General features: G+C 33.2%; 1 protein-coding gene across 4 annotated transcripts in view; it reads left to right on the top strand.

Annotated features, from left to right (window-relative positions):
* The window catches only part of TOGARAM1 (TOG array regulator of axonemal microtubules 1), an 81,437-nt gene extending 66,671 nt beyond the window's left edge, over positions 1-14,766 (top strand). For all 4 annotated transcript variants that reach the window (XM_082648283.1, XM_082648282.1, XM_082648285.1 and 1 more), the window contains 5 exons: positions 523-641; positions 7,583-7,772; positions 9,340-9,559; positions 12,171-12,257; positions 12,883-14,766. In XM_082648283.1, the coding sequence (XP_082504409.1) occupies positions 523-641; positions 7,583-7,772; positions 9,340-9,559; positions 12,171-12,257; positions 12,883-13,136 (870 nt within the window). In that variant the 3' untranslated portion in view covers positions 13,137-14,766. The remainder of the gene's footprint in view (positions 1-522; positions 642-7,582; positions 7,773-9,339; positions 9,560-12,170; positions 12,258-12,882) is intronic.
* The last annotated feature ends 653 nt before the right edge of the window (positions 14,767-15,419 follow it).

Genomic DNA, 15,419 nt, shown 5'->3' with positions numbered 1-15,419 from the left:
TTTTTTCTTCCTATTGATATTAAAGATTTCAGCTTAATTCATATAGAATTTATCAAAATAACCATGCAAAAAGATTGTCTTACTAAAATGAGGCAGATTATATCTGTGAGTTATTTCAAGTACAGGTATCAGGAAAAAAAAGAGGTTTTAAATAGTTCTTTCGAAATGTTTATTTTCATACTAGTGTTGCATAGGAATTCATTGTTTATATAATGTGTTCATATTTTCTGTATAGATTTTAAGCTTGAAGAAGAGTAGTTACAAAACATAGATGTTAAGTTTTGTATTTAAACAGTTTTACCAAGCCAATATCATTTCCTAGTAGTTGGGTACATATTTTGTTAATTTACTACTAATTACAAGATAGTTTACATATCTGAAACCCTTTAAAGCACAAGTATAGCAGATTATTAAAATGCTTTCAACCATAAGAGATCAACAATGACTGCTATGAAAATTCCATTGTACACATTCTTTCACTTTACAAGTTTTAAGACTTTTATTACACTGCCTTTCTTATAGGGTTTGGGAGAGATACCACTAGATACTCCTTCAGCAAAAGGAAGACGATCTCATACTGGCAGTGTTGGAAATACAAGGTCATCATCTGTTTCTAGAGATGCTTTCAATTCAGCTGAAAGGTAGAAGCGTTTGCTTGTCCACATATTACAGAAATTACTCCCTAATAGTGATGATAGTCTATTTGAATGTTTTCATGAACTATCCCAGGGGTATTTGTCAAAATTTAATGGAGTTTTAAAAGTTGGTAAGGACTTAGAAAGTGTGAGGTAGTTAGATTTAATAAGGTAATTGTATATTCACAGCAACTTGCTTTTACATGAGCTAAACATTAGTAAAACTTTAGTGTTATTGAACTTGTCAATAGTTGACCAGTGTTGGACAACTCTGATTAATTTTTTCAATTTATAGGCTTTACTTCCCCCCTTGATTATAAAAGTAATACATAATTATGGTTAAGGGGGAAAAACACTTGAGAAAATACAAACATTAAAAGAATTTAATGGGGGGGTGGTGGTGGGATGAGTTGGGAGATTGGGATTGACATATACAGTAATATGTATAAAATAGATAACCAAAAAGAACCTGCTGTATGAAAAATAAAATGCAAAAAAATAAAAATAAAAAAAGGAGAAAAAAAAAGTAAGTGAAAAGAGTGGATATATGTATATATATAACTGATAAACTTTGCTGTACAGCAGAAATTAATGCAACATTGTAAATCAACTATAATGTAATAAAAATTTAAAATAAAAAAAAAGAATTTAACCAATCACATAATATCACCAACCAGGAAAAAAAACTACTCTTAAAATTTTTATAAATATAATTGTATATGTAATTGCATAACCTATTTAAGCTATTTAGCAATATTTAATAGATTGATTATATAACTTATAAAAATCTTTCAGAATTATTATGATCTCTGGTATATTTTAAAATATATTTTAAATATTACTTTAAAAATTATATGAGTAGATACATAAGTATCTTTCATATTTTCTATATTTGTGTGTCTTTGGATAATAAATTTTACAAAAAATAAAAATCCATGGAATTTTGGAACTTTGTTATTCAAAGTGTACTTCACAGAGGGACGTGTAATGTACAACATGATAAATATAATTAATGCTGCTGTACGTTATATATGAAAGTAAATCCTAAGAGTTCTCATCACAAGGAGAAAAGTTATTTATTAAAAACATTTTTTTCTGTTTCTTTAGGTGCAACTAAACTTATTGTGGTAATCACTTCATGAGATATGCAAATCAAATCATTATGCTGTATACCTTAAACTTGCACAGTGCTGTATATCAATTATATCTCAATAAAATTGGAAGAAAAAAAAGTGTGGGAGAAACAAAGGCTTGCTTAGACGAAAAATGAGGGAATTTGTTTCCATTAGACTTGCTCTGCAAGAAATGTTAAAAGAGTTCTTTAGAGGAAATAATATACTATAGGAACTAGGTTGCTTCCAGAGCAGAGACTGTGTATGCCACGTTATTCTATAGCTTGGAAGGACCAAACCACTTTGGGGCAAAAGTTTCAAAACAAAATGTGAGGGAAGATGTGTATTTATGTTTCTTTTAATTATTTTAGAATGAATTATTATTTAATTTATGAGGACTCTAGAGGAAATCGCTGACTTCTTCATGCAGTAAATAGGGCCTACTTCCAGGACCTTACCAATGAGGGGCTCATTTCACCTGCCACCTCAGCTCTTTTCTCCTCCTCAATACCCTTCTCAGTCTGATTGACTTCATTAGTCTGCGGGCCCTTTTTGCCCCATTTCTTGCCTCCTAGGGTCCTGATTTTCCTCAGTTGGCCACTTTTCTCACTGCACTTTAGCTCCCTTCTTCTCTCATGGCATCTTCACCTCCATGTCCAAGGCCTCAGTTCCTCTGTGCTGGGTTTTCTCTGCATGGGGTGTGGCCTTCTGTAGCTGTTGTTCAAGTCTTCTATACCCTAACTGATTTTCTGTCTACTTGTTCTATTAATTGCTAAGATAGGAGTATTAATATCTCCAACTGTAGTGGATTTTTTTATTTATACTTTAAGTTCTGTCATTTTTTGCTTTATGTATTTTGATGCAATGTGCTTATGTTCAGGTATTTAGGATAGTTGTGACTTTTTGATGAAACGACCTTTTTATCCTTATGAAGTCTCTCACTTTTTCCTGAAGTCTACTCTGTCTAGTATTAACCATTTTATTGTAATAGTGTTTACATGATATGTCTTTTTTTTTTAATAACAGTGTTGTGGAGATGTAAGTCATATAACACATAATTCACCTATTTAAAGCATACAATTTAATGTTTTTTGTATATTCACTGAGTTGTGCAGCCATCATTACAGTTAATTTTAGAACATTTTCATCACCTCTAAAAGAAATCCCATGCTCATTAATAGTCACTATCATTTCCCTGCAACCCCCCCATTCCAAGCCCTAGGCAATATGCCTTCTGTTTCTGTGGATTTGCATATTCTGGGCATTTCATACAGATGGAATCATATGATACGTGGTCTTTTGTGACTGATTCCTTAGACTTGGCATTATGTTTTTAAGCTTTATCCAAGTTGTAGCATATATCAGTACCTCATTCGTTTTTACAACTAGATAATATTCCATTGTATGGATACACTACATTTTGTTTATCCATTCATTAGTTGATGGATATTTGGGTTTTGTTGTGGACATGTTTGCAATTCTCTTGGGTATAAGGAGTGGAATTGCTGGGTAGTAAGATAACTGTGTTTAAACTTTTGAAGAACTGTCAGACTTTTTTCCAAAGTGGCTCCATTTTACAGCCCCACCAGCAATAGTAAGAGGGTTCCAATTTCACCACACCCTCATCAATACTTGTTATTTTCCATGTAGGTGTAAACTGGTTTCTTATTTGACAAAGAGTCTCTCTTTGACAAACTTTAGACAGCCTCCTCTGAGCCCTCTTTTACACCAGGCCTCATCCTTGGGCCATGTCCTTGGCCTGCCTAAGCTAGTCTTAGTTAAGAATCCTGCTAAGTCATTTCCTTCTACCCCTTCATACTTATCACCCTTGATATCTGAGCAGGTTCCTCATCCTCCATCTTTGATATATAAGTATCTGGCTTGTCTTCAGCAAAAATCTTGTTAGACCAGCTTAGTAAGAAACCCCCTACTCTTGATGTCTACTCTTAGTAATCTTCCATCCACTGACCCTCTCAATCTTGGCTATAAATCCCCAGTTATCAAGTTTCAGAATAAATTTTTCAAAGTATGTTTTTTGTAGATCGTATGTGATTAGGTCTTGCTTTTGTATCCAGTCTAACAATCTCTGCCTTTTAATTGGGATGTTTGACCATTTATATTTGATGTTATTGTTCATATGGTTGGGTTTAAGCCTATCATCTTTTTTTTTTTTTTTTTTTTTTTTTTGCGGTACATGGGCCTCTCACTGTTGTGGCATCTCCCATTGCTCCAGACACGCAGGCTCAGCGGCCATGGCTCATGAGCCCAGCCGCTCCGCGGCATGTGGGATCTTCCCAGACCAGGGCACGAACCCATGTCCCCTGCATCGGCAGGCAACTCTCAACCACTGTGCCACCAGGGAAGCCCCTTTTATGCTATTTTTGTCATGCATTTAACTTCTACATACTATAATCCCCACAATACATTATTGTAATATTTGCTTTGAATAGTCTATACATTGTATAATTAATAATGTTGCCATGAACTATTTTCATTCATTCTTTTTTCCCCCAATTTTATTGCGATACAATTGAAAAATAACATTGTATTAGTTTAAGGTATACAGCATGATTTAATATGTAAATATATTGTGAAATGATTACCACAATAATAAATTTAGTTAACATCCGTCACCTCACATAGTTACAATTTCTTTTTCTTTCCCTGAGAAATTTTAAGACCTACTCTCTTAGCAACTTCCAAATCTACACTATTGTCACCATACTGTACTTTACAACTCCAGAACTCATTTGTCTTACAACTGGAAATTTTTATCTTTTGAGTCTCTTCACCCATTTTGCCCACCCTTTAACCCCTGCCTCTGGCAACCACCAATCTGTTCTCTGTATCTATGAGTTTGGTTTTTTAGGTTTAAGTGAGATCATACAGTATTTATCTATCTCTGACTTATTTCGCTTAGCATAATGCCCTCAAGATCTATTCATGTTGTCACAAGCAGCAAGACTTCCTTGCTTTCTAGGGCTGAATGTATATGTATATACCACATTTTCTTTATTCATTCATCTGTCAGTGGACACTTAGGTTGTTTCCATGTCTTGGCTATGGTAAATAATGCTGCAGTGAACATGAGGATGCAGATATATTTTAGAGATAGTGATTTCATTTCCTTAGGATATATTAATCAGAAACGGAGTTCCTGAATTATATGGTAGTTTTTTTTTTTTAAAGACCCTGGTGAGGCATAGTTAGAGGCCTCTTCACCCAGTTGTTATTTTCCAAAACAGTGAATGGCTGCCTCACTCCCTTTCCTGCACTTGGAGTTCTTCATGGTAGTTCTATTTTTAATTTTTTTGAGGAACCTCCATACTATTTTCCATAGTGGCTGCACCAATTTACATTCCCACCAAGAGTGCACAGGGTTCCCTTTTCTCCACATCCTCACCAATACTTGTTATTTCTTGTCTTTTTGATAGTAGCCATTCCAGCAGGTGTGAGATAATATCTCACTGTGGTTTTGATTGCATTGCCCTGATGATTAATGATGTTGAGCACCTTTTCATGTACCTGTTGGGCATTTGTGTCTTCTTTGGAAAAATGTCTACTTAGTTCCTCTGCCTATTTTTTAATCAGGTTGTTTTTTTGCCATTGAATTGTATGAGTGCCTCTTATACTTCGGATATTAGCCCCTTATCAGATATATAATTTGCAAATATTTTCTCCCATTCTGTAAGTTGCCTTTTAATTTTGTTGATGGTTTCTTTTGCTGCGCAGAAGCTTTTTAGTTTGATGTAGTCCCAGTTGTTTGTTTTTACTTTTGTTGCCTTACTTTTGTTGTAAAATCCAAAAAATCATTGTCAAGACTGATGTCAAGGAGCTTATCCTCTATGTTTTCTACTAGGAGTTTTATGGTTTCAGGTCTTACATTCAAGTCTTTAACCCATTTGGGTTGATTTTTGTGTATGGTGTAAAATAGGGGTCCAGTTTCACTGTTTTGCATGTGGCTGTTTGGTTTTCCCAGCACCATTTAAAAGACTATGCTTTCCCGTTGTATATTCTTGGTTCCTTTATCATAAATTAATTGACCATATATCATAACTTAATTGTGTGTTTATTTCTAGGCTCTACTTTGTTCCATTGATCTATGGGTCTCTCTTAAACTAGTACCGTACTGTTTTGATTACTACAGCTTTGCAATATAGTTTGAAATCAGGAAATGTGATGCCTCCAGTTTTGTTCTTTCTCAAGATTGCTTTAGCTAATTGGGCTTTAGTGGTTCCATTCAAACTTTAGAATTATTTGTTCTAATTTTGTTATTTCAATAGGGATTGCATTGAATCTGTAAATTGCCTTGAGTAGTATGGTCATTTTAATAATCTTAATTCTTCCAATCCATGAGCATGGAATGTCTTCCATTTATTTGTGTCTTCTTCAATTTCTTTCATTTTGAGTGTGGAGCTTTTTCACCTCCTTGGTTAAATTTATTTCTAGGTATTTTATTCTTTTTGATGCATTTATAAATGAGATGGTTTTCTTAATTTCTTTTTCAGATAGTTGGTTGTTAGTATATAGAAATGCAACTGATTTTTATATGTGAATTTTGTATCCTGCAACCTTACTGAATTTTTCATTAGTTCTAACATTTTTTGGTGACATCTTTAGAGTTTTTTAATATAAAATATTATAACATCTGGAAATAGAGATAATTTTACTTCTTTCTTTCCAATTTGGATGCCTTTTATTTCTTTTTCTTGATTAATTGCTCCGGCTTGGACTTCCAATACTATGTTGAATAAGAATGGAAAGAGTAGGCATCCCTGTTTTGTTCCTGAGATTAAAGGAAAAGCTTTCAACCCTTCACTGTTGTATGATGTTGTGGGCTTGTCATATATGGCCTTTATTATCTTGAGGTATGTTCCCTCTATACCCAAATTGTAGAGAGTTTTTATCGTGAATGGAAGTTGAATTTTCCAGATGCTTTTTCTGCATCTATTGAGATGATCATATGATTTTTATCCTTCATGTTGTTAATGTGATATATTATATTGATTGACTGGTGGATGTGGAACCATCCTTGCATCCCTGGGATGAATCCTATTTGGGTCATTGTCTATAATTCTTTTAATGTATTGTTACTAATACTAAGTCATTGAAATAGTAAATCCCACTGGTCTTGAGATTCTAATTTTCCCAGGCATATTCACATGGCTATTTTTCAGAAAAGGATTGACATATCGGGCCTGAGACTGGTATCCTTGGAAAGGCCAGCTTGTGAGGTTAGCCTTTGGCTAGCATCTGGAAACTAGAATTTCAGGAGGATTTCCCCCCCATTCTTTAACTTGATAAGAGTAATTTACTGTGCCTCTATTATTTAGGCAAACAGTATGGTTAAAGCTGAAGACCTGCTTTCCTTCTGGGAGTCTAGAATTTTGGTATGTCCAAGGCAGAGGACCACCCATGACCAACTACCCATAAAAATCCTGGGCACAGAGCCTCTAATAAGCTTCTTTGGTAGAAAACATTTCATATGTGTGGTCACAGTTTGTTGCTGGAAGAATTAAGTTTATACTGTGTGACTCCACAGGGTAAGGACTCTTGGAAGTTTCCATCTAGTTTCCTTCAGACTTTTACCCCATGCACCTTTTCCCTTTGCTGATTTTGCTTTATATCCTTCTGCTGTAATAAATCTTAACCATGAGTAAAGCTACATGCTGAATCCTGAGTTCTCCCAGAAAATCACCAAACCCAGGGGAGATATTAGGGACCCCCAACACAGGTATCGTGGCTATGGGTTAAGTCATTTTTTGAATTTTTCAAAAATGAATACATGATGAGAATTATTCATTGTGTTTGTGTTTTACCTTTCTTTCACTTTAGAGAGGTAACTGAAATTCGTGAAATCACCAGAAAATCAGTTCCCCGCAATTCCTTAGAAAGTGCTGAGTACATTAAAGTCATAACAGGTTTATTAAATGCAAAAGACTTTCGTGATCGTATTAATGGGATTAAGCAGCTTTTATCAGATACTGAAAACAATCAAGAGCTTGTTGTTGGAAACATTGTGAAGGTAAGGACTGTCAAAATTAATTTTCATTTTCAGTCTGTGGTTAATAAGGTTCATTAGCATAAAAAATTGCCCTTTTTCTTAATATTATATATATATTACTGTAAAGTGTTAAACTTAGTGAAAAGAATGCACTGCTTAGGTTTTGCAATGTTAAAAGCATTCTAGAACAATTGAAAGTAATTGAGGAAAAAGGTAAGAAAATAGGTTTATTTGTTTGACTCGTCCCACTAGATGGTAACTCCTTGAAAGCTCTGTATTCTCAGAGCTCTTAGAACCTGGCATTCAGTAAATATATGTTGCATGAGGGAGTTCCTTGTTGGCCTAATGGTCATTATTCCGGGCTTTCACTGCCATGGCCTGAGTTCAGTCCCTGGCCGGGGAACTGAGATCCCCGCAAGCCATGAGGTATGACCCCCCAAAAAAAAATTGCTGAGTTAATCAATAAATATTTTAAAAACCAGGGCATTTAAGAGAGTTGATATTACTAAGGAATAGTTAATAAAAGTTTTCATATGTAGGTCAGAAATCTGCGTATGCTAATTTTTATATATTATGTTAATATATATTTATAAATATATATTTATATTTTATAATTTGTATAGGAAGACAAGAAGCAATAGAAAGGGAGACAGTAGTAAATTAATAAATGTTAGTGGTACCAGAGTATAGATTACTTATGCTTCATCAGAGTTTAGTTCAGTTAATCCCATTAGTAATTTATTCATTAAATTCCATTTTAAATTTGTATTAGGTTCATTAAACTTGGCAAACATACTATAACAACTCTATTCTAGTGGTCGTGTCTCTTAATTTTCGGAAGAAAAGAACCATGTTACCATGTCATGGGAATCAGAAAGTTACATTTTCTGATATCTGTTGAGTAATTTTCATATATCTATATCTACATATATCAGGAATTATTAGTTAATAGTCTTGGTTTCACAGAATAGCTCTTCCCTCACCTGATATAGGTAAAGAATTGCTTAGCATTCACTTTATTATATCTTGAAGTTATGAAAGCTAAGAATTAAAAGAGCAAGGAACAATTGTTTAAGTACTCAGGTTAAGAGGTAATAATAAAAACTTAACTCTGAAATTGCATCTAAAATTCTCATGAGAAACCTAAACTGAAACTAGATTAAATCTCTGTAGTAAAACGGACATGTCTACTTCTGTTACAAATAGAGAAAAGAATAGAAACTTTTCTTAAGTTTTTAAAGTTAGCTAAACCTGTACATTTCAGAAAACAGCATTTTTATCACATTTATAGTAAATCAGTTATCTGTGTACTGAACCAAATTTCTCAACCTTAATTTAGTAAGATGTCTTTTTAGGTGATGTTTGAAGCCTTCTCTTTTTGCTATAAGAAGACTGGACACTTAGATTTAGCATCAACATTTTTATAAAGTTCCTATTATCTAAGTTCAAGTTAAGTAAGATGTGTGTGTGTTTTTAAATAGTACATTTCTCCTTTAGTAGGATGGATACTATGAAATGTCATAAGGAATTTAAATATAATAGATATCAACATTATTTCACTTTAAATAATTTACCAATTTACTTCCAGATCTTTGATGCTTTTAAATCTCGACTTCATGATTCCAATAGTAAAGTAAACCTGGTGGCTCTAGAAACAATGCACAAAATGATTCCTTTGCTTAGAGACAACTTATCTCCTATAATCAACATGCTCATCCCAGCAATAGTAGATAACAATCTGAATTCCAAGAATCCAGGCATCTATGCTGCTGCCACAAATGTTGTTCAGGCACTGAGTCAGCATGTAGGTAAGAAATCTTACTTTGGCATTCAAATTATTTTGGCTTTACTTTCGTATTTTCTGATTCTACAAATTTTTTTAATACTGAAAACCTAGCAGTTAAATTTTTGTCAATTCATGTTGTGACAGAATTTTTTTTATTTTCTCAGTAAAAGTTTTAATTATTTTTAGTGATTAAATACCATCCCATTAAATTGACTTTCTCTTCCCTTCTTTTTGACTTTTTCAATTCTTATTTTCTACCTCAACTTCATATCTGATACAAAATTAACTCAAAATGGATCACAGATTTAAATGTAAAATTTAACTGTAAGACTTTCAGAACACATGAGAAAATCCTTAGGACCTGTGCTTGGTGAAAAAAAGGAAAAAAGTATGATCCAAAAAAAGTCTATAAATTGGACTTCATCAGAATGTAAAACATTTACTTTGCAAAAGACCTTATTTTTTTTACATGAAAATATTTATTTTTGTGTTACAAAAACAAAAATATATCCAAGCAGATAATGAAATAAACATATTTTTTAAGTGTCCCATCCTGGGCTCTCTGTCCTAGAAGTTAGTAAACAATTCAAGTTTAGGTTGCTTCATACTTGTTCTGGATGCTATGAGGTCTCCATCTTAGAACCATATTTCTATAGTGTAGCTCGTAACTAATTGGACAAGTCATCCTCTATGTCATCATCCCAATTATCCTCCCAGACAAACTGCAGATTTGGAGGAAATATTTGCAAACCACATATCTGATAAATACACATATCTAGAATATATAAAAAACTCTTGGGAATTCCCTGGCGGTCCAGTGGTTAGGACTCCGGGCTTCCACTGTAAGGGGGCCTGGGTTCTATCCCTGGTCGGGGAGCTAAGATCCTGCAAGCCGTACGGTATGGCCTGGCCGATAAATAAACAAATAAATAAATAATAAGTAAAGAAGTCTTAAAACTCAACATTAAAAAAAAAAATCTAATTAGAAGATGGGCAAAAGATGTGAAGAAACACTTATATGGATGGCAAATAAACACATGAAAAGATGTTTAACATCCCCAGTCATTAGGGAAATGCAAATACAAATTAAGACCATAATCATTACACAAGTAATCATTACATTAGTCTGTTCGGGTAGTTAAAACAAACTACCACAGCCTGGGTGGCTTAAAAACAACAAACACTTATTTCTCACAGTTCTGGAGCCTGGGAAGTCCAAGATCAAGGCACCAGCAGATTTGGTGTTGAGTGAGGGCCCTCTTCCTGGTTTATCAATAGCCATCTTCTGGCTGTGTCCTCACGTGGTGGAAGGGGCAAGGGAGCTCTTTGGGGTCTCTTTTATAAAGGCACTAATCCCATTCGTGAGGGTGCCACCTTCATGACCTTATTACCTCCCAAAAGCCCCACCTCCAAACACCATCACACTGGGGATTGGGTTTCAACATATAAATTTGAGTGGGGATGCAAACATTCAGTCCACAGCAAGTATTAGAACAGCTAAAATTAAAAATAGTGACAACACCAAATGCTAACAAGGTTGCAAAGAAACTGGATCTCTTACGTTGGTGGTGAGAATGTAAATAAAATGGCATAGCCACTATAGAAAATTGTTTGGCTGTTTCTTAAAAAACTAAGGATGTACTTACCCATCAGTTGTGTTTTAGGCCTTTATCCCAGAGAAATGAAATCCTATGTCCATGGAAAAACCTGCACATGATTGTTCATAGCGGCTTTGTTTGTAATAGCAAAAAACTAGATATAATTCAGTGTGTTAATGGTGAAAAAAACTGATACATCCATACCATAAAATATTAGTTAGCAATAAAAAGGAATGAATTATTGATACATGAAGCAGTTTGGATGGATCTCAAGGTCATTATGCTGAGTGAAAAACAGCCAGTGCCAAAAGGTCACATGCTGTAGGATTCCATGTGTATAACTTTCTCAAAATGACAAATTTGCAGAGATGGATAACAAATTAGTGGTTATCAGGGTTTAAGGGCAGTTTAGGAGGAGTGGCTAGATGTGACTGTAGATCTTTGGGGTGATAGAATAGTTCTGTATCTTAATTGTACTGATAGTTTCACAAATCTATACATGTGATAAAGTGACTTAGAATTATATACACATATTGTACCAATGTCAGATTCCTTGTTTTGATGTGTACTATAATCATGTAAGATGTAACATTTGGGTGAAAGTACACAAGACCTCTCTGTACTGTCTTTGCAACTTCCTGTGAAACTATGAAATTAGAGATTTGAAAAAAATCAGTAAAGGTAAAAACTATCCCCAAAATTTCAATTCTTTTTTTTTTTTTTTTCTGATAAACCTATGTACTATCATTTGGAATAAGATGCCTAGGAGATGGGCAGTTCTTTTTCTTTTTTATACTGTATGACAGCTCCTTTAATATTCTGTGAGCTATTTTTATTTCTCATTTGCTGTAAGAATATTACTCTGTTAAGGTTTATAGAGAATTTAAAAAAGTGTTTAACTATGTAGATTAAATCTTTCTAACACATTTGCATTCACTTGCATGGATTTTTTTCCTTTCAATGCTGTGTAATGGAAAATAAATAAGATCTTGTAACTCTTTAAACATGTGCCTCTGTGTTATTCTTTTTGTTTAGATAATTACTTACTTCTACAGCCATTTTGCACAAAAGCCCAGTTTTTAAATGGAAAGGCAAAACAGGATATGACCGAAAAGCTTGCTGGTAAATATTTTTAAATTGTTATTTCTAAAGAAATAATTTATTGACTAAGGATAAACTGATGGACATTTCAATTCAATTTTAGGATAGCTACTAAACTCAATATCATTATCCAAGAAGTAGAAATAAATTGTATAATGATCCGAAAGAGGACCTTTTAAGACTTTTACCCAAAAATTTTCTTCAAAAGAATTTTATTCCTCTTTTCCCCAGTAAGTGTTTAGTCTTCTTGTTAGTAGAAATAAACAGGATAAATAAAAAGACATTAAAATCAAATATTGGTACAGATGGAAAACTACTATTTCAAATTATGTATTTAATAAAAGGTCCATGAGTTAAAACTGTATATGTCTTGATTTAACTACATTTGGAAAACATTGTAATGAATTTTTGGTTTGGTTTCTGTCTTTACTACTTTTGCCTGTCATATATAGATTTCTAATACTTGAAGATCCCAATCTTTGGGAGCAAAGTTTCTGACTTTACTTTTTTTTAAGATACCAAACATTTCAGGGCAAATGGCATAGGGAAGAAGCTTCGTTTATTTTATATGCTTTTTAATTCTCAGAACTCGAATTTGTTTGTTCTTTTTTTTAACCTCACTGTTTACCATATTTTTGTGTTTCAGATATTGTTACGGAACTTTATCAAAGGAAGCCCCATGCCACAGAACAGAAAGTGTTGGTTGTTTTATGGCACCTCTTAGGGAACATGACAAATAGTGGCTCGCTGCCTGGAGCTGGAGGAAATATACGCACAGCCACAGCTAAATTATCAAAAGCACTTTTTACACAGATGGGTCAGAATCTGTTAAATCAGGCTGCATCTCAACCATCACATATAAAAAAGAGTTTAGAAGAATTGCTTGATATGACAATTTGAAATGAATTACGAATTTTTGATGAAATATGAACAAAACTGTTTACATGATGACAAATGGAAGTTTTTTAAAGTTAGATTTTCAGTGCCTGTACTTCTCATCCCGTAAATTAAGTCAATAGCTATTTTTATTTGCAGCCTATGAGTACACATCTGTCCTATATCAACCCTATCATTTGCACCCATCACACAAAAATCTAAAATAATCTAATCTAATATTCATGAAATCTGAGGCATGTGGAATGAATCCAATTTTAATATTTTTGAGAAAAGTCCTGCTCATTTGCACTATTTTGTAGAAACTGAAATTTGTTGCCCTATATGTACAATTAGACTTTTAATTAAAAATATACTGTTTATTATGTAATCATGTTTTGCTATGTCTCATTACTCAGCCTTATTTTATGAAGTGGAAGAAAAGTCACTGAACTATGTTATCACAAAGTTTTGTGTGCTATTTGTGAAAAACATGTATTTCTGAAATCAGTCTGCTAATATGATTGTGCAGTATTAGCTTGCTTTTGCTGCTGTGTTAATGTGATATACTTGCTTACCATTTCGGTTTAATCATCTATATAATTGTGAAATTTAACAAGTTATAATAAAGCATGACGACCAAAGTTTTAGAAAACATTTAAATATTTTAAATGCACGTTTAAGAAAACGTGTTGAATGTAATTTCCCTATTTTTGTGTGCAAACACTAAATTTTATTTCTATATGTCCTGACATTTATAAAGGTGTTATTTTGCTGCCCAGTTGTGTAATTCTCAAATATAGTGCCAGGTGTTCTATAGCTTTTCTCAGAATTCTTGGGCAACAAGTACTGTATGCATCTTAAAAACGAAAAGGAATGTTATAAAATAAAAGGATTTATTTCTGTAGATGTGTGAGAGGTGTCCTATTTTTCCAACTCTGTATTTGTTAAAATGGGGAAAATATGTATTCTGATATTGACCTATCATTTTCACTTGTTATACTTGATACAATATTGACCTATCTCTATTGACCTAACAATAGACCTGGGTTATAGTTCTAGCTTTACAGAAAATTCACTCTGTGACCTTGGGCAAGTCACTTGCCAGATTTAGACCTCAATTTTCTCATCTCTAAAATGTGAGGACTGGACTAGATGATTTTTAAGGTTCCATTTTGCTCTAAAATTCTGTGATTCTATGTTGTAGTTTACTCTAAGATCACTTTATTACCATTGTGAACTACCTTCATTCTTTTTCACTTCTGTGTCACTGACTAGTTTTCTAATGTATTGATATTTGGCTACTTTTTAAATTGTGATTCTTTGTATTATCTGCAATTTCTGAGGAAAAAAGCAAAAAAAAAAAAGTTTGAAGCTAATCTGAAAGGAGAGTAAAGATGTGGCTACTTTTTCTGTTTATATACACTGTTTTATAATTAAATACATACTTTTAAAATTCCTTTTCTTCTAAATGTATTTTATTATGTTCCTATAATTTAGGTCCAAAATTGGCAAACATTTTCTGTAAAGGACCAGAAAATCAATATTTTTGGCTTTGTAAGCCACAGATTCTGGCATATTCTTTGTTTTTGTTTTTTTACAGCCCTTTAAAAATGTAAATAAATTCTTGGCTCAGGCCTCTGGCATAGTTTGCCAACACCTGGCTTAGATGCTTTTGACTTCAGTTGTAACTCTGAAATCATTATTAAATTTTGCTTCAACCTTTGTGATATTCATTATTGAAACAATAGTTACAGATTCTAAATTTTATTAATTTTTACCACTGCCCTTGTTTCATTGCAAATGTGCCTAGTAAATTTGCATTGATTGATTGTTGGATATATTGAAATATATAAATTTCAAAGGCCAAAGAAGAGCACTACGTTATTTAAAGCTTAATCATCCCTTATTTTCAGTAGATACAGTTTGAATTTTGCATTGAAAAAAGTACAGTAAATATATCGCTACTAGTAATGTGGAAACTTTACTTCACACAATCTGTGTGTTTTTATTATAAAGAAAATAGCCATAATGTAACAGAGTCCCACGCCTAAAAGTTTTTTCTCTGTATTAGTAACTTCTTGATATTGAGCACTCAGAAATCTAGCATTCTGTTGCCAAGAACTGTTAACCAACCCAGAAATCAAAAAGAATTGGAGACTGACCACTGATGGAAAGAACTAAAGAAAAGCTGAAGGCTTGAATAAATTGAAATAAAGGAATTTGTTTTTTTTTTTTACAAGCAGTGATAGTGATAAAAGTGTAACCCCACCAGCACTGCAACTAAAAAATAAACAGCAAAAAATTTAA

This window comes from Grampus griseus (genome assembly GCF_964374135.1).
Source record: "Grampus griseus genome assembly, chromosome: 2".
Taxonomy (NCBI): domain Eukaryota; kingdom Metazoa; phylum Chordata; class Mammalia; order Artiodactyla; family Delphinidae; genus Grampus; species Grampus griseus.
This window is presented reverse-complemented; position numbering and strand designations above follow the sequence as displayed.